We start from the raw sequence: 18,348 nt of genomic DNA on the forward strand, positions 1-18,348 counted from the left end.
AACCCCTTCTCCTCTCAGTCCCAAGACCATGAGTCCCCATAAATACATCACTTTATATGCAGAGGTGTTTTCCTGGGAAAACTGATCATGGCTTTTTATTAAATTCTCAGGAAGGTCTGTGACTTCCTTAAAGGTTAAGAAGCACTATGATACAATATCTCAGAAGTAAATGAAAAAAGCTTTAAAAATATTCCTCATTCAGTGGACCTAATAGCTCCCCCTTTTGTTCTATATTATGTCATCTAAGGACCAGTAGATCAGGAACCACTTGTAGATTTTTTTTTTAAGATTTTATTTATTTATTTGACAGAGAGAAATCACAAGTAGGTGGAGAGGCAGGCAGAGAGAGAGAGGGAAGCAGGCCCCCTGCTGAGCAGAGAGCCCCATGTGGGACTCGATCCCAGGACCCTGAGATCATGACCTGAGCCGAAGGCAGCGGCTTAACCCACAGAGCCACACAGGTGCCCCAGGAACCACTTGTAGATCTTGAAGCAGGAGACATATAGGCAGAGAGAGTGCAATACCTCCAATCAAGGCCAGTGCAAAAGGAAAATGCAGAGCCCTTTGTTGAAATATTATTAAGCGATGTGCCACAGGTTGTATTAAAAGCTGGGCCTTCCTGATAGGAGCATCCATTCAATAACACTGGTTATCTTCAAAAGGCCTCGTTCTAGATGCTGAGGAAACAACTCTGAATAATTCAGACGTTCGTCTTGGGCAGAGACAATGAACAAATAAGAAAAATATCAGACAGTGATAGGTGCTGAGTGAAAAATTTAACGTAGGATTATGCGATATAGGGTGACTGGTTGGCTATTTTAGATTGGTGGTCTGGGAGGACCTCTCTGAGATGACATTTGAGCTTAAGACTTTACTGAAAATAGTCCTGCCTCCATGGGAGGTCGAGAGGATTTCCTTAAGCTTGGGAAAGGGGACAAAAGCTCAAGGCAGGAAGGGAAGAGAACCCATGCTTGTGAACCGGTGGCTAGGTACGGGGTTAGAATAGCGAAGATGAAAGTAAGTGAGCCGATTTGCGGCCAAAGCGCTGCCAGCTCTCTGCCACCTCCCCCTAGGGCGCCGCCCGGGTCAGGTGAGTGGGTGGCTCGCTCAGAGCCCAGCAGAGGAGCCGCCCCCAGGGACTGGCCGGCGTCCGCAGGCGCGCCGACGTGGCCGGCGCAATAGGCCGCGCACGTGGCCAGCTCTCAGACTTGGACGCGGAGGCGCGCAGGGTGTCCCCTGATTCTCCAGGTGATAAGGCCGCCGGGCGCCAAGCGCCCCGAGCCTCGGGTCCCAGGGCCAAGGAAAGAAACAGATGGGCGGGGCGGAAGAGGGCTGGGTCAAGGCGCGGAGGGGGCGGCCAGGCGGGCCCGCGCGCAGGCCGCGTGCACGCGCCGGAACCGGGGCGCGCCGGGGCGGGGAGGGGATGGGGGCGGGGTGGGGGCAGCCCTTTCCCAGGCTGTAGAGGGGGCGGCGTCGCTGTTGCCCTTTTAAGCCGCGGGGCCGTGGTCTCCTGCCAGCGGAGTCGGTTACAAAGAGAGCAGCCGCCGCCCCCGCCTCCGCCCAGGCCGCCGCACAGCCGCCCGCCGAGGCCTCCGTGCCCCTAGCCATTTTTCAGCCGCGACACGACGCGGGCCTCGGCGGCGGGGATAGGCGGAGCCGCGAGACTGCGGCCCCAAGCCGGCCCTGTGGGGCGGTAGCGGCCGTGACGGCGGCTCTGGGCCCGGCTCCCCTTTCGCACCCCTCTTGCCGGAGATGAGGGGAAGATGTCCGTGTCAGGGCTCAAGGCCGAGTTGAAGTTCCTGGCGTCCATCTTCGACAAGAACCACGAGCGATTCCGCATCGTCAGCTGGAAGCTGGACGAGCTGCATTGCCAGTTCCTGCTGCCGCCTCCGCCACTGCCCGGCAGCCCGCACTCGCCGTCTCCGCCGCTTACACTCCACTGCAACATCACGGTGAGGCGCCCGGCCTTAGATCCTCGAAGCCAGACGAGGGCTGAAAGGGGCGCCCGAGTCCCGGGACAAAAGGGAATCGGTCCGGTAGGGGCCCCGTGGCTCCCGGGGCCCCGGGCGGGGCGGATCCGCCCCTTTCCTGGGCTTGGGGCCCTGCCCAGGCCCAGCCTTGCTAGCGCGAGGCTTGGGTGGGAGGAGGCAGGCGGTGCCTTTCTCCGCTCCCCCGCGGGGCTGGGTTTGGGGCTGCCGGCCCTCTCAGCCGCCTTCTCCGGGCTTCGGTGTGGGACACCGGCGGCCCTTGCCCTTGCTAGGTCGCCACGGCTGCCCACAGCCGACCTGCCCCCGGCCGCGGCGAGGCATGTCGTATCTGGCTTTGGAACCCCGGGTGGGAATGGGGAAGGCCCTCAAGTTTTAACGCCTTACTCTTCAGTGAGGTTTCCTTCCTCTTGCTTATTCACCCAGTTGTTTTTAAATTTGTGTTTAAGGAAAAACTGATATTGAAAAAGTTTAGAATGCAGCCTCTGATGATGAATTATCCCCTCCTTGCTGGCTTTGGCTCCTCGCGAACGTGTTTCCGAAAGGCGCTTTGAACGTGGATGGGCAGGTGGTGATACAGGTGTTTGCTTCCACAGCCCCTCTTGCGTGTAAGCCTTTAAAATTATCTGCACCCCAAAGGAGATATTTGTCCGGGTCTTCATACCAGAAAGATTAATTTATGTCACAAAACCAAAAAAGGCAGTGTAAAAGCTCACTCTTTCAATTGGAAGCTCGTTAAAAACCCGGGGCTTGGTAAGGTAATCGAAGTGTTTAGTTTTTTCATAAATGTGTATGATGAAACCATTCCTGAGGTGAAGTTGACCTAGGGTATTGTTCCAGACTGAGGAATAAACTTCTTACAGCAGGAGTCTAGGTGGTAGTTTTATGTTCCCTCCAAACCAAAAGTGTGGTGTCTTTGACTCCTTTTGGTTAAGTCAGTGGGCTACTCAAGTGCCCAAAGTGTTCCTGATCTGGTACCCGAGAGTTTGGAAAGGGGTTGAAGTTATAATAATTGACATTAAAATAATTTCCAGAATATATAGGGGAGCAGTTGTGTATTTTTAGGGAAAAAAAGTACTAGCACTGTACTGAGGAGAGAAGTCATTTATTGAACATCTATGTGTTCTGTTTTAGGCACTGGTTTTGCAGAACGGGTCAGAGTCCTCCCTGTCTTCAGAACTAAATCTTGGGGGAAGAGTTTCATATTACCAAAGGTTACCAAGTTCTGTGGTGTCATTATGAAAGCCAAAGAGAGCAGTTAATTTTGAGTTTGGTGGTTGGGTGGTGCTTCAGAGAAGGCTTTGGTGGGAGGTTGACATTGGAATTGGGCTTTCACAGGTGAGTAGAATCTTGGGAGTAGAAGCTCATTTCAGGCAGAGGAAACTCTATCCAGAAAAGACACCACTGCTTGAGAAAATGTGGTTCGTTTAGGAGTGGACAAATTTGGAGGATATAAGCTGGTAAAGATAAGATTTTCCAAGAATAGGAAACAGGAATTGGTAGTGAGTATGCAGGAGATTGGCCTGTATGGTGATTGTTCTGGTAGAAATTGGGGTATGGCCAGGAAAAGGAAGGGGTGGTTTGCATAATAGAATACTGAACTGGTAGGCTGTGAGGAGCTACTAAATTACTGAGGTAAGTTGGAAAAATGTGTTTGCCATCTAGCACTAGGGTTAATTCTCAACAGTGTGTGATATTAGGAAATGCATGTATGTCTGGTTTTGGTTAGGTCAGGTGCTGTAGGGTCGTGGCAGTCTGCCAGAACAAAGAATTACCCACTTCAAATGCCAGCAGAGTCCCCATCAAGATCTGTATAGGAGGCCAGTAGGAGTCAGCTACACATAGCATACTGTGGGAAGACCTGGATTAGGAAGTGAAGCAAGGAATGAATTAGAGACACCCAGTGAAAGGAGGATGTGGTAGAGACTAGTATAATGGTATCACAGTAGAAACTCCTCAAAGTTATGACAGGTATTATCAGAAGATAATTATCATGGTGGATACTCAGTGTATATGAGTGTGTATTAATTTTTTATGCGAAAATATCAAAATTATACAAAAGGCGAATAGTGTGGAGAAACTTCATGTAGTCAGCCTCAACAACAATCAACTTTTGGCCCATCTTATTTCATCTGTACCCCACCTCAGTGTTTCCAAGCTGGTTCCTGACCTGTCACTATAACCATTTCCATGAGTATCTCTAAAAGATAAGACTCTTTAAGCATAGGTAGGTGTTTTGATAAAATCTACGTGGTTTGCTTGTGTTGATACCATTTTCTTAGTGGGAAAAGTGCAAAGAAGAAACGGTGTTGGATTACCTGTCCGTTGTGTTTGTGAATTGCTAATCTCTAAAAAGTTATAACTCTTTAAAAAAATAATGTTTGATCTGTTCTTTAATTTTTCCTCTTATTTCCTTATTCCCAGATATTTATTGAGCTCTTCTACATGCCAGGCCGGGTCTTTTCCATTGCTCACCAAGAAGCATACTTAACACAGTTTAAGTTTGAGTAAAGGGCACCTCATGAATTGTTTCCATACACTCATGCATGCCAGTTTCTGAATAATCTTTTAAAGATACTATACCCCCCTTTTTCAGATTTCTGAATCTGTTTTTCCCATATGGAATGTGCCCCTTACCCCACCCCAGTCTGTCTTTCCATGTCTGATCAAACCTCAAGGCTCTTCTAGGAAGTCTTATTCAGTTCCTGCTGGTATTTATTTCCCCTTCCTCCCTTCTATAATCTTTACTATTTACTGCTTTGGTTATTTGTTCTTATGTTATGTTCTATTATAATAGTTTTAGACTTTTTTTATAGCCTTTTTTTTTTCGCTTTTGTTTCCTTTTTTTTTTTTTTAGCCTTTTTTTTTGATGGCAGGGGAGCATAGTCTCTAATCATGCTTTTCATCTTCCATTCAGTAAATACTCAGTAAATATTTATTCTATTTTAGCTGTATTCTGTATGAATGAAAATCTTAACTATTGCGTAAGTTAACTGCCAAGAGTTTGTCAAAAGTGCAGAGGAAACATCAAGAAATATTTTAAATATTTAACAAGTCACTGTATAGGAAATATGTAATTTAACTTTATATGAAAGACCATTTTAAGAAGGAGAAACCAGAACAGACGTTTTACTCTTTAGGCCAGGGGAATTGAGCTAGATCTTTTTCTATTATATAAATTTATCTGAATCTTAAATATGAAGGGACAGAATGCTATTTTCAACCTCAAGAAGGAGTCTTTTACTATTTGTTTTGTGTGAACTCATGATATGAAGGAGTGTCATGCAAACAGATCTAATTGCCAGTTACTGCTAATATTCAGTTATGCTCACACCTGAAAGCAAAGCAGCTTGTTTTAGTAACCTATGTGGCCTTATTGGGAGCTGGTATATGCAATCCTTTTAGTCCTTTTGAAATATTTAACATAACTTGGCAACGTCATTTCTCCTTATATGCACTTCTTGACATCTGGCAATTCTTGGTAGGCATTCCGTATTTCAGAGTGAACAGTCACCCCCCCCACCTCTTGTAAATTAGCTGGTAAACAGATAAAATTTTGTACTAATTTTATTGTTTGTGTAACATAAACCAGTACTCTTTTGCATGAGTGGCTATTTGCCAGGCTACTTGTGGTAGCACATTTTTTTATTTTGCTAATTAAATTTCTCTTGGTCATTATTGGAGTCCCCTTTCCCCTCCCCACCTCACCACCAACAGCCAGAATAATAAATGTTAGAGCTTTGAGCTTAGGTGAGAGAAAAGGGTTTATACTATACTTGGTAGTTGGGACTTTAAGCAATTCACTTTTTCTGTTGTGTTTTTCTATAAAGTCGATAATACTTTTTGTCCTGCATGAAAGCTTTTAAAGGAAAGCTCTTTAAAATAATAATGTTCTCTACAAATATGAAATTGATGGTGTCATTTGTGGCTGAATATAGAATAGAAATTCTTTCTAACAGCTTTTCCTGAGAAATAAATCAGTGCTGTTAATTTCTTAATTTTTCATGTTACTAGTCTTGACATTGAATAAACAGTAGCCCCACCAAGGTTATACAACAGAAATCATGAACCAACTTGGTTAAAGAGCCTGAGACCTTTTCTGCCTTCCTGGGACAGATTACCTTTCCAAACTGTACACCCGGAGAATCTTTTGGAAATAGCAGAGCCATCATGTTAAGCACGTCAGTGGTCCTTTCAGGCTGGAGGAATCATTGTTTTCATTCATCTGACCAATTTGTAACGTAGAGTAAAATTCCTAGTTATTATCTATCTATCCTCCTCTACCTCCATTTTTATGCCCGTCCTTGAAAGAACAGTTAAATGAAGAGGAGACTTAGGTTTCCATTTTATGAATGGTGTATGTCTTAGTAACTTGATATAGTTTTTTAAACTTCCTGAGACCCGAAAAAGATAATATTAGATAAATGTCAGCTAGTTGAGGGCTGGGAATTGAAACAGTCATTGACAAATGTAAAGCATTACTGGAGAGCCAGAGTAATGAAGCAGAGTCCCCTTTACCAAAGCCATTGTAACAGTAGTCTGTGTTCTCTTTCTAAAAGATTATTCTGAAAGACAAAGTACACTGAGAATCAAGGAAACTTCCCATTGGTTTCTGCAGATCAGGTGGTTTGAATCTTCTTCAGCACCTTTTTTTTCTCTGCCTCAGTTTAACTAGAAGGATGTTTTGATTTTTCATTCTGCTTCTGTGGGGGTCTGATAATGTTACTTAGTTGTTTACTTGCAAAATGATTAGCGGGGAGCAATCTCTTTTGGTAGCTTTTTTTTTTACCCTGATATCGGAGCATTTAGGGGTGCCTGGGTGGCTCAGCCAGTTAAGCTCTGCACTCAGCGGGGAGTTTGCTTGAAGATTCTCTCCCTTTGCTCCTTCTGCATCGCACACCTGGGTGCCTGCATGCCTACTTTCTAACAACAAGTAAATCTTAAAATGAATGAATGTCAGAGCATTTAGATTCTGTCAGTCTCATTTTCCTCCCCACATTTACTGAACAACACTCTGGAAGAATTACAACTGTTGTATTTCTGAACCTTGAACAAAAATGTTGCATGCATCTGTATTCATACAGTGATGAAGTCCTTGGAGATGTCCATGTTCTATTATTTGGAAAAATAGAGACTGAGCATTCTGGTAGGCAGTTCTGCTGACTGGTGCTTGATACAGATCCACACATTGGTGTCTTAGTGGATTTGTGTAGAAAATAGACACAAAGTTATTTCTGAATAAGACTCTTTTTTTAAAATTTTAAATAATCCTTTGGACATTAACAGCTAGAGCTAAATCCTTATGCATATAGGTTATGTCCTTTGAAACTTTCCTAGAAGTGATGGCCTCCTGTTCTTACTGATGAATTGGTTTCTGGAGCTATAATGATTTACATTGTATAGGAACTTCTTTTCTTCCAGGTAAAAGCTTTTATTGAATAGATTGGTAAAAATATTAGCACGTGTGCAGTGAAATGGGTATTCTCACAGTCATGGCAGAAATACAAATATCTTTCACCCTCTAGAAAACAATTTGTTTATATAAACCCTCTCTGTTTTGGCAAGAGAAATAACTGACCACCCCAGGCTGGCCTTATGACTTGGGAGCTCCCAGAAGGAGAATTTTAGTCCTAGAGAAGACCTAGATTTGTCTGGCTGAGCCCATCAGACAGCTAATCACCAGGAGTGGAATGGGCTTATAGAGACCTGTGACCAAGGTTTGGGTCAAGGGAGAGATACAGAAAGATGGGAAGCAATTAGGGAAGCTAGTTCCAATGGAACCACGTAGGTTAATATATAATGGTGAAGGGATGTTTCTTCCAAGGAAGACATTTTGGGCTGGGCTATGGAAGGTGTAGAGAAGGCAGCTATTCTAAAACTTTTGGAGTCAAAACTTTTATACTGTTTAAAATTGAGGGGCACCTGGGTGACCCAGTTGCTTAAGCATCTGACTCTTAGTTTGGCTCAGGCCCTGATCTCCGTGTGTGAGAATAAGCCCACGCTCAGCATAGGGTCTGCTTAAAACTGATTCTCTCTCTCTCTGTCCCTTGCCCCCTGTAAAATAAATCCGCCCCCCCTGAAAAAAAAGTGTGCTAAGGGCCAAGGAGCTTTTTTTAAAATTTATTTTTATTAACATATAATGTATTATTTGCCCCAGGGGTACAGGTCTGTGAATCATCAGGCTTACACATTTCATAGCACTCACCATAGCACATCCCCTCCCCAATGTCCATAACCCGACCACCCTATCTCTACCCCTCCAATCCCCCAGCAATCCTCAGTTTTGTGAGGTTAAGAGTCTTTTATGGTTTGTCTCCCTCCCGGTCCCATCTTGTTTCATTTTTTCCTTCCCTACCTCCCATGTCCACCCCCCAACCCTGCCTCTCAAATTCCTCAGATCAGAGAGATCATATGATAGTTGTCTTTCTCTGATTGACTTATTTTGATCAGTATAATACCCTCTAGTTCCATCCACGTCGTTGCAAATGGCAAGATTTCATTTCTTTTGATGGATGCATAGTATTCCATTGTATATATATACCACATCTTCTTTATCCATTCATCTGTTGATGGACATCTAGGTTCTTTCCATAATTTGGTTACTGTGGACATTGCTGCTGTAAACATTTAGGTGCACGTGCCCCTTTAGATCACTACATTTATATATTTATGGTAAATACCCAGTAGTGCAATTGCTGGGTCATAGGATAGCTCTGTTTTCAACTTTTTGAGGAAATTCCATGCTGTTTTCTAGAGTGCAAGAATGCAAGCTTGCATTCCCACCAACAGTGTAGGAGGGTTCCCCTTTCTCTGCATCCTTGCCTGCATCTCTCGTTTCTGACTTGTTAATTTTGTCCATTCTGACTGCTGTGCGATTGTATCTCATTGTGGTTTTGATTTGTATTTCCCTGATGCCGAGTGATGCGGAACACTTTTTCCTGTGTCTGTTGGCCATCTGGATGTCTTCTTTGCAGAAATTTCTCTTTATGTCTTCTGCCCATTTCTTGATTGGATTATTTGTTCTTTGGGTGTTGAGTTTTCCCCAATGTCTATAACCCCACCACCCTCTCCCTACCCCCCTCCCCCGTGCCCCCCCCCAGTTTGTTTTGTGACATTAAGAGTCTTATGGTTTGTCTCCCTCTCAATCCCATCTTGTTGCATTTATTCTTTTCCTACCCCTCAAGCCCCCCACGTTGCATCTCCACTTCCTCATATCAGGGAGATCATATGATAGTTGTCTTTCTCCGATTGACTCATTTTGCTAAGCATAATACCGTCTAGTTCCATTGTTCTGTTTTGTTTTTTGGAACTAGGGTCTAGATGGTATGTTCCCAAACTAGGCTGAAGAATTTGAAGAAGAAAATGCAATACTCGATAAATAGTTTTCCTTAAGAACAGGATTGGTTTTGAAGATAGTTTTTCTTTTAGTCTGTGAATAGGTTTGGGACACACTGAAAAGTAGAGGAATGAGACTACAAAATAAACCATTATTGAATAGACCTAATGATGTCCTTCAGTACAGTTTTTTTCTTAATTGTTGTTGTTCTTTAGAAAACATTTGGTGAAGTGCTTCAAAGACCATTTCTTTGGCTTCAGCTATATTGTAATTGAGATTATAGTTCTCAAAGCAATGCTTCTTTAATACTGTGTTTCTTCAAAATTGTTTTTCCATAACCAGAACCTAATTATTTGGCAGCTAGTATATAATAATAATGACTTTTTCCTAATCTATGATAGAAAACAGTAGAGAGTAAATGTCTATTAATAGTAAAGCATGTAAGGCTTTTTCTGTAAACCTTTAAAAATCAACACATGTAATTTTACTTTTAAAAATATGTGACTATAGCATTTCTTGAGAGTACTCAGTTTGCGATCGAATAAAATACTAGTATTTTATGGGGTTTGAATTAGTTATATATTGCTCTATAACAAATGCAGTAGCTTAGAACAGCAACATTATCTCACAGTTTCTGTTGGTCAGGAATCTGTGCATGGCTTACCAGGGTTCCTTGGCTCTGCGACTCTCACCAGGCAGTAAAGATGTTGACTAGTGCTACAGTCATCAAAAAGTGAAACTGGGAGAGAATCTTGCTCCATCCTCATTCGTGTAGTTTTGGTATTACAGGCCTCCTGTCTGAGGGTGGCAGGTGGTCAGAGGCCTCTCTCCATCTCTTGCCACATAGCTGTGGGCTTCTCCATAGGGAGATGGCTTCAATGAGGGGGTGGGGGTAAGATGAACGAAAGAGCAGGAGAGGGTGAGCAACAAAGAAGCTATTATCTTTTTTTTTTTTTTTTAAAGATTTTATTTATTTGTTTGACAGACAGATCACAAGTAGGCAGAGAGGTCGTGGGGTGGGGGAGAAGGCTCCCTGCTGAGCAGAGAGCCCGATGTGAGGCTGCATCCCAGGACCCTGGGATCATGACCTGAGCCGAAGGCAGAGGCTTTAGAACCACTGAGCCACCCATGAGCCCCTAGAAGTTCTTATCTTTTTGTAACCTAATCTTAGGAGTCACATCCCATCATTGGCTGTATTTTTGTCTGTTAGAAGTGAGTCTGGGGAGAGAATTATACAAGGCAGTGAATACCAGGTTAGGATGCTTGGGACCATTTTAGAGGTTGCCCATCACAGTGTTCAGGAACATCATTGACCCCTGAGGTGTAGCACACAGATAGTGGCTGTACAAGGAGGATGCCTTTTTCCAAAGCCCAGCTTCTGTGGCGAGTGAAACCTGTATATACCATATGGTCACTATATGGCTGTTTGTTCTGACTTCTAACACCAGCGATATTGAAGGAATAATCCTAATCTCAGTTAAGGAATCTTTTCCTTTAGAAACTACATCCCTCCCTACCATCTGAGAAGGGTTGGAAATTATTAGGAAAAAGGCAACATTTAATGGGATTGATTTTGCAGGGGGCAATTTTCTTTTTTTTTCTTTTTTTTTTTTTTAGGGGGCAATTTTCTAATGGAGAAAAATGTCAAAGTAAATTCTGTAATTACTTAGAACAGGGAGTATAGGGAGTAAGAAGATGTTTAAAAAATCATTTTAGTATTTGTAAGGATTTAAAAATAATATGCCTAGATTATACTCCTTTGCTTCACCTTTAAAAATTGAGGTAGATCTCATCTAGATAAAGTTTAGAAATGTAGCTTTATTATATTAAAAGACAAAGGTAGTATGGTATGGTTTAAATTTATAAATTATAATTCAAGGTTGTGAGGTGGTTGTTTTAATTTTTTTGCTTTTATTTTTGAGGGATTTATCCAGGCCATGATTGACCCTTCTTTGTAAAGGAAGGAAGCGCATCTTTTCTGGTACTTGCGTACCATTTTCTTTTCCAGCTTGTGATAAAACCTAACTTTTGCAGTGTTTCTCTTCTATTTTAAATGCTACTACTTATTGGATAAACTACTTTTTTTTTGCTTGATTTTTAAATATATAAATTATGTAACATGGAGCAGGTAAAATTACACCATACACTGTTTAAAAAAAAATCCAGAAAAAAAAGAACAACTTTTCTCCATGCCTAGATTTTAATGGGTTGCTTTTCTTCACCCTGATATATTTTACTTAAATCCATTGTCATCTTGTCATTTGATGGTATGTTAACTTGCATTTCCAGATTAGTCCATATGTAAATATGTTTAACATAGGTGTCTCTGTAACAGGAATCTTACCCATCTTCTTCACCAATATGGTTTGTGGACTCTGATGACCCAAATCTGACATCAGTGCTGGAACGTCTAGAAGATACTAAGAACAACAATTCGGTGAGAAAACAACCCAACCTACTATTTTTTCCCCCACAAAGGACATTGTATGTAGAACTTAAGTGTTGAGAGGTAATATGATATAAAAAAGCCTGACTAATGATTATTTGATAATCTTAAAGGAGCTCAAGACCAGTTTTGTCTGATTTTTGCCTTGAATTCTGTACTACCTGATTTATCTTTATTCCCCAAATGCTAAACCTTAATTTAGATGAGGAGTTAGGTCGTCTCTTTTCAATGAATTCTCACTTTAAACCTACCAGACATTTTTAGTAGGGAACACTAGCCAAGGTTGAAGATAGAAAAAGAAAAAAAGACTGAGGTGGATGTGAGGGGAAATAATGCTAGAATGACATCAATGCTTGTGGTAAGGAACGGGTTTCTCTCTCACAAGTCTGTAACTGCAGTAATAACTAACCATAGGTATACAAAGAAAATGTGTTTTTGTTTTTTGTTTTTTTAATATATGAAGAAGTATAACTTTCCATTTTATAAAAAAATTTTAGAAATCATTTTTCTTTGATGATAAAACTAAGCAACTACTGTGAGAGTACTTAGTAAAATAAAGGGAAATAATATTTTTGTCTGATATAGCCACTATTGACATGTTAGTTATTTTCTATCAGTATTTTTTCCCTTGCTAGTAAAATACGTGGACTCTAATATGTTTAAATAGTTGAGGTTGTATTCTGTATAGTTTCATATCCTTCTTTAAAATTAAGCTAGAATGAAAGATTTGACTACTGTATTCCTAGATGGCAGACTCCATATTACAAACATGTCGTTACCTTCGTAGTGTTATGTTAGTTTATAAATTGAATGCAGTTAATCCCAACAGTCTTATTTTTGGAGCTTGACAAAATGACGCTAAAGTTGGTTTTAAAAAGTAATAATAAAAAAAAAAGTTGAAAAAAGTAATGAGAGACTTGTCCAATTAGATATTAAATAAAAATATTATGTACTGGCACTGGACTGGACAGGTAAAGATAATAGAAGTTTAAAAACAAAGTCATGCTATTGAGAATTCAGAATAAGTTAAAATACTCTATAAAGAAAGAGTGGATTATTCTATAAATATCACTGGGAGAACTGACCATCTGGGAAGTTAGAATCTAACAACAGAAGAAATTGGTTTGAGGAGTATTTTAAGAGTAGAGGCTGGTCTGGAGGGCCATGAAGGTTAGAGGTAAAAATAAAAAGCTAGACAGATTCACATTTCCAGCAGAGGAGTGACAGGACAGGAAAAGATGGCCCTCTTAAAAAAGATGGCTGTCTTACTGCTATCTCCTTTTAGGAGGTTAATTCTAAAAAGATCTAAAGGTAAAAGTTTTGTAATAGTAGAATTGACTGGGTTATTTTTCAGTGTCTAATATTTTTCATTAAAAAATGCTCTTAAAATGAAATGACATAGGACATAAAATTGGGTCTCATTTTATTTTTAAAAAATTAATATATTTACATAAAGGAAGAAAATCAGATTACCCTGTATTCTTATAGTCTCTGCCAGTTATTCTATCACCTAATTTCTTGACAGAATAAGTTGTATTTCCTCACCTTTGCTTTACTTAATTCATTATAATCTGGATCCTGCTTTCATTGTTGCACTTAAATTTTTTATGTCTAGTTGCCAAATCCAAGGAATCCTTTTTTAACCCTAAAATTGACCTCTCTGCAAGAGTTTGATAGTGGTTATTACTCCCTTGTTGAAATATTCCTCCACTTAACAAACATTTACTACCTAAAGTCTCCAATTAAAAGCAGGTTAAATAAAAACTACTGTGTATAGAATAGTTTTATGATAGAATATTACATTGTAGTTAAAAAGAATGCCACTGATCTTTTCATAAGAATGTATATAACTTTCCAAGATATGCAAGTGAAAAGGCAAGGCATAGAATATTGTTTATAATCTGGCCCCTTTTGCAAACAGTGTTGTAAAAATTTAAAAAAAAATCCGTATCTGTTTTTTTTTTTTTAAATGCATACATTCTAGGTGTGGTGAAAAAATAATGAATAATGTTTATCTGAAAATAAATAAATTGAAAAAAAATATATCAAAATAAAAAAAAATAAATGCATACATTCTCCTTCTGGGTCTGTACAGAAAACTGTTAATAGAAAAACAGAGAGAAGTTTGTTATTTTATTTTATTTTCTAATTTACTGGCTTCTATGCCAGGCTCTGTAATAAGTGATGGGTACAAAAGTCAAGTCCTGTCCTCGTCCTCTGGACACTAATAATCTTAGGAGAACTTCCATCAGGTTATTGTCTCCTGTTTTTATCTCTTCCTAACCCTGAGGTCTTCCCTGAGCTCTTGTCCCTTGGTCTGCCTCTTTTCATTCCATGCTTTCTCTGAGAAATCTCTTTTACTACTATTACTTAAATCATGGTTTATAATCAGGGATTCCTAAATCTGTTTCTTTAGCAAAATATATCCCCTGAGTTTCAAATGCATACATCTACTTATGTATCCTGTAGATCCAGGGACTCTCACTTGGATGTGCCATGGCTATTCAAAATGATTATATCTAAATTTAACCTTCGCTACCTTGTGGCACTCCAGCACGCCAGTTTCTTTTCAGTAATTCTCTCTGTGATTGTGAGTGGGACAAGATGAAATAATGAAGCTTGTCACCCATGGCTGAACTAGGGAACTAAAAGTTCTTTTTTATACCTTTATTTCCTGACACCTCCCTTCTCCAGACCTAGTAAGTTTCTAATACCTATCCATCTACCTTCTAGATATTTCTTAAATCTTTTCCCACCATCTTAGTTTCTTCTACTCTTTAAATGCTTTTTGGGAAGAGGGAGCGTAGAGTTGAAATTCCTGGAAAGCTATACAACCCTATTTTTCTTGTCGCTTGGTCTGACTTTGCCATGTGCTGCCTCTGCTGCAGCATTCCCATGGCTCTTCCTTTGTCACGGGTTGGAGTGTCTGGGTCTGTGTCCAGGTTACCATTTGTCATCTTCATTATATTCTTGAAACAAAACAGAGCTTATTGGAGGGGTAGATCCATGGTGCCTTTTAAGCTTGAGGATTTTTTTAATCCTGATTTACTGCTCAGCTTTCCTAGTTTCTGCTTGTTCTTTTGGCTACTTTGGAAAGTCTTACTCTTTTCTTTTTACCCATTCTAACTCTGTTTCTGTTTTCTTAGTCCTCCATAAACCTGCTTTTTCATCTCTTTTCCTGATCAGAGACATCTGGGAAACTGTCCCTGACCAGGTGAAGTAAGTTACCTTATTAGTTCTGGGTAAGGTCTACTAAGTATTGAACATTGTTCTGAAAGCGTAATTCCTAAACACAAACATTGAAAACAGCTTTTTTTTTTTTTCAACAGTAAAAAACATGCTCGTGAACATAACTTACCTTGATTCTTTGCTTAAAGTAAATATGCTTACAAAACAGTTTGGTTGTAAAAATGGGAACTTAATGAGTTACTCCTTTCAGTTTTCTTAGTGCTCTTTTCACTTTTTTTTTTTTTAAACATTTGGGCAGATACTGAAGAACCTACAATTGCCAACTCTTTTCACAGGTTTCATCTTATCTTTACCATTATAAGAAGTTTTTAATTTCCTTAGTTTACAGATGGGGGCCCTCAAACTCAGGGAATTAGTTGCTGTATCCAAGGTCTTTTAGATTCCAGGAGTATGTCTATTAGACCATGTTTGCCTCTTACTTTTTTTTTTTTTTTTAAGATTTTATTTATTTATTTGACAGAGAGAGATCACAAGTAGGCAGAGAGGCAGGCAGAGAGAGAGGAAGGGAAGCAGGACCACTGCCGAGCAGGGAGCCCGACGCGGGACTCGATTCCAGGACCCTGAGATCATGACCTGAGCCGAAGGCAGCGGCTTAACCCACTGAGCCACCCAGGCGCCCTGCCTCTTACTTTTAAATGAATGACTGGAATGTATAATTTTATAACTCATGTAACAACACTGCCTGTATTTTTTTGTCGTCTCATTAATGTAAATGTATTCTTGTCTGAAGTCATAAGTTTCCTAAGAAAAGGAGTTGGCAACTGAAAATTCGACAATGTCTGGAGCTCTCCTTCCTCAGCCTTTTTGTTGTCATTCTGCTAGGTATTAGTTATAGGGATTGTACTCAAGCCATATTGACTTTCTTATACTAGCAGCCCCTAAAAATATTTCTTAAAGACTGTTATTTTATCTGTAGGCTGTAATTGAGCAGTAACAAACTTTTTTCATTTCCTACTGGATTGGTTACAGTAGTCATAGCATTATTCATGTCTTCTAAGGGCTCTTTAACATAATGCTTATTTACCGAAATGTGTTTTGTAGCTTCGTCAGCAATTGAAGTGGTTGATATGTGAACTCTGCAGATTATATAACCTTCCTAAGCACCTGGATGTTGAGATGCTAGATCAACCAATACCCACGGGTCAGGTAAAGTAAAAATTCTCTAGTGTTCAAGAGCTAAAATAAATGGTCTCAAGCAAAAGTAAAAACTAGGATGATTTTCCTTCTTAACTTATTTAGAAGTTTAGTCTTGTTGGATTGTTTGTTTTATTTTAGATACTAAAAATAACCTATTTACTTTTTGGAGCTGCTGGTATTTACTATGACAGGGAAACAACTGCCTCCCTCCCCACTACCACCTTTTTGTTGTTGACATTCCTGATTTCCATAACTGTTCCTTCAGTTGTTTCTCTTTGCTTATTCATTTACCTTCACCTGGAATGTCATCTCCTTTTAAGCCTATCTGGATTTCTTAAGGCTTAACCCAAATGTTCCTTTAGCAGCAGAAGTGCCCACTAGCTCACCACCACGTCTAACTTTGTGATTTCCAGCTTTACCTATTTAGGGCACAATTTATGGACTTTGTGCTATAAATAAGGATTTAGCTCTTATACAACCCACCTTCCCCCTCTCCCATCTTAAAACACCATTATACTTAGTCATATGGATAATCATTGTTTATTATTAGGACTTTGTAGTGTAGCATTTTCTATCGTGATGTTTAGAGTTCTTTGTTTTGCAGTGTCCTCCTTATTATAATAATCCTTAGTTTAAAAAGTGATGTTCTGTACCTTTTCTGTGAGCTCTTGCCTCTTCTGTGGTCTTCCTGTGGTTCTTTTGCACCAGTCTTGGCAGGTTGTCTCTGGACTGGCTGTGTACGTGTCACCTTGAGATTTTGTCTCCTCTGCTAGTGTGGATCTGTTGTTACCTGATCTCATGTCCTCTTTCTTGCTTACCCTTTCTCATTTCCCCTGAGTACATCCTCATGTAAAATCCTAGTGTGGAATAGTACATTTTCTCAGTTCTAACATCTAAAACTATGACCAGACCACCATACTTTTGAATCTTGGTTCTGCTGCTTATTGGTTGTATGACCTTGTGATAATTACCCAAGTACTGTGTGCATCAGTTTCTTGTTTGTAAAGTGGGGGAAACAGTAGTACCTATATTTGGGGAGGAGCTGTGAAGATTAAATGAGTTAGTACATGTAAGTCATTTAGAGCAATGCATGGATTATAGTATATGCCCAATAAATGTTAATTGTTATTATATTTCACTGTTGCATTTGATTGACAGATTGAATATATAATTCTGGGTTGAAAATAATTTTGCCTCAGAATTTCAAAGACTTTGCTGCTGTCCTTTAGCCAGTGGTGTTGTTTAAGCCTGATGCATTCTAAGTCTTACTCATCTGTGTGTGACTTGGGACACTTTAAAGAGTTTGTCTTGGTGTCTCAGATATCACAATGGTGTGTTTTTAGTTGTGGATTTTTGTGTTTTTCATTGTTGCTGGACTCTCAGTACGGATGGGTCATTTCAAATGTGGGCTCCTTTATCTTTCTCCTCAGGTAAGTGTTCTTGTATTTTTTTTTTTTTTTTCTGTGATAACGCCCTCCTTTCCATTTTCTTTATTTGTTCATTTTTAGAATGCCTCCTAATTGTCTTTTAGACCTCCTTTGCTGGAGCCTTTGTATCTTTTATATTATCTCCATATTCTCTTTTTTAATTTCAAATTCTGGAAGTTTTTCCTTCAATTTTTAAAAATTGGAGAGCCTAACTTTTTTGGTTGTGTTTTGATTATTTACTGCTGCTTAACCACTTAGCCCAAACTTAATTTATTGTATTTCTCACAATTGTGTGGGCTGATTAGGCTTAGCTGGACAGTTTTGTTTTGTTTTTTTCCTGCTGGGCTCATTTCCTGCTGCACATTCAGATAGTGGCTGCACCACAATGTGCAAAATGCTTCTTTACTCTGCACTTTTCCCCTGGCATCTCATCTTCTTCTTGGATGGACCTCTTTTTGTGGCTTCTCTTTCTTCCAAAAGTTAGGCCGGATTCTTAATTTTTGGCTTCCAAGAGCACAAAAGTAGAAGCCGCCAGGGGTTCTTGAGACTTAGATCTGTACCTGGCTCAGTGTCCTTTCTGCCACATTTACTGGTTAAAGCAAGTCATGGGGCCAGCCCAGATTGACTTTGGGAGGGACCATATAAGGGGATGAATGCTGGGGAACGTGGGTCAAGGTCATCTCCAATGATGTCCCATAAATTCTGAGACCCCTTTCTTGTTCTGATTATTCTTTATTCATAGCATTCTGTTTTTGATTTATAGATGTA

At 40.2% G+C, this 18,348-nt stretch overlaps 1 protein-coding gene across 4 annotated transcripts in view; it reads left to right on the forward strand.

Annotated features, from left to right (window-relative positions):
• The first annotated feature begins 1,478 nt into the window (after nucleotides 1-1,478).
• Nucleotides 1,479-18,348, forward strand: part of UBE2Q2 (ubiquitin conjugating enzyme E2 Q2) — a 91,622-nt gene continuing 74,752 nt past the window's right edge. Inside the window, exons 1-3 of one of the 4 annotated variants that reach the window (XM_044230074.1) lie at nucleotides 1,479-1,952; nucleotides 11,657-11,758; nucleotides 16,058-16,162. In XM_044230074.1, coding sequence (XP_044086009.1) covers nucleotides 1,764-1,952; nucleotides 11,657-11,758; nucleotides 16,058-16,162 — 396 coding nt within the window. In that variant the 5' untranslated portion in view covers nucleotides 1,479-1,763. The remainder of the gene's footprint in view (nucleotides 1,953-11,656; nucleotides 11,759-16,057; nucleotides 16,163-18,348) is intronic. The other 3 variants (XR_006381596.1, XM_044230072.1, XM_044230073.1) reach the window with 3 other exon arrangements.

The sequence above is a fragment of the Neovison vison genome, chromosome 13, assembly GCF_020171115.1.
Source record: "Neovison vison isolate M4711 chromosome 13, ASM_NN_V1, whole genome shotgun sequence".
Lineage (NCBI taxonomy): Eukaryota > Metazoa > Chordata > Mammalia > Carnivora > Mustelidae > Neogale > Neogale vison.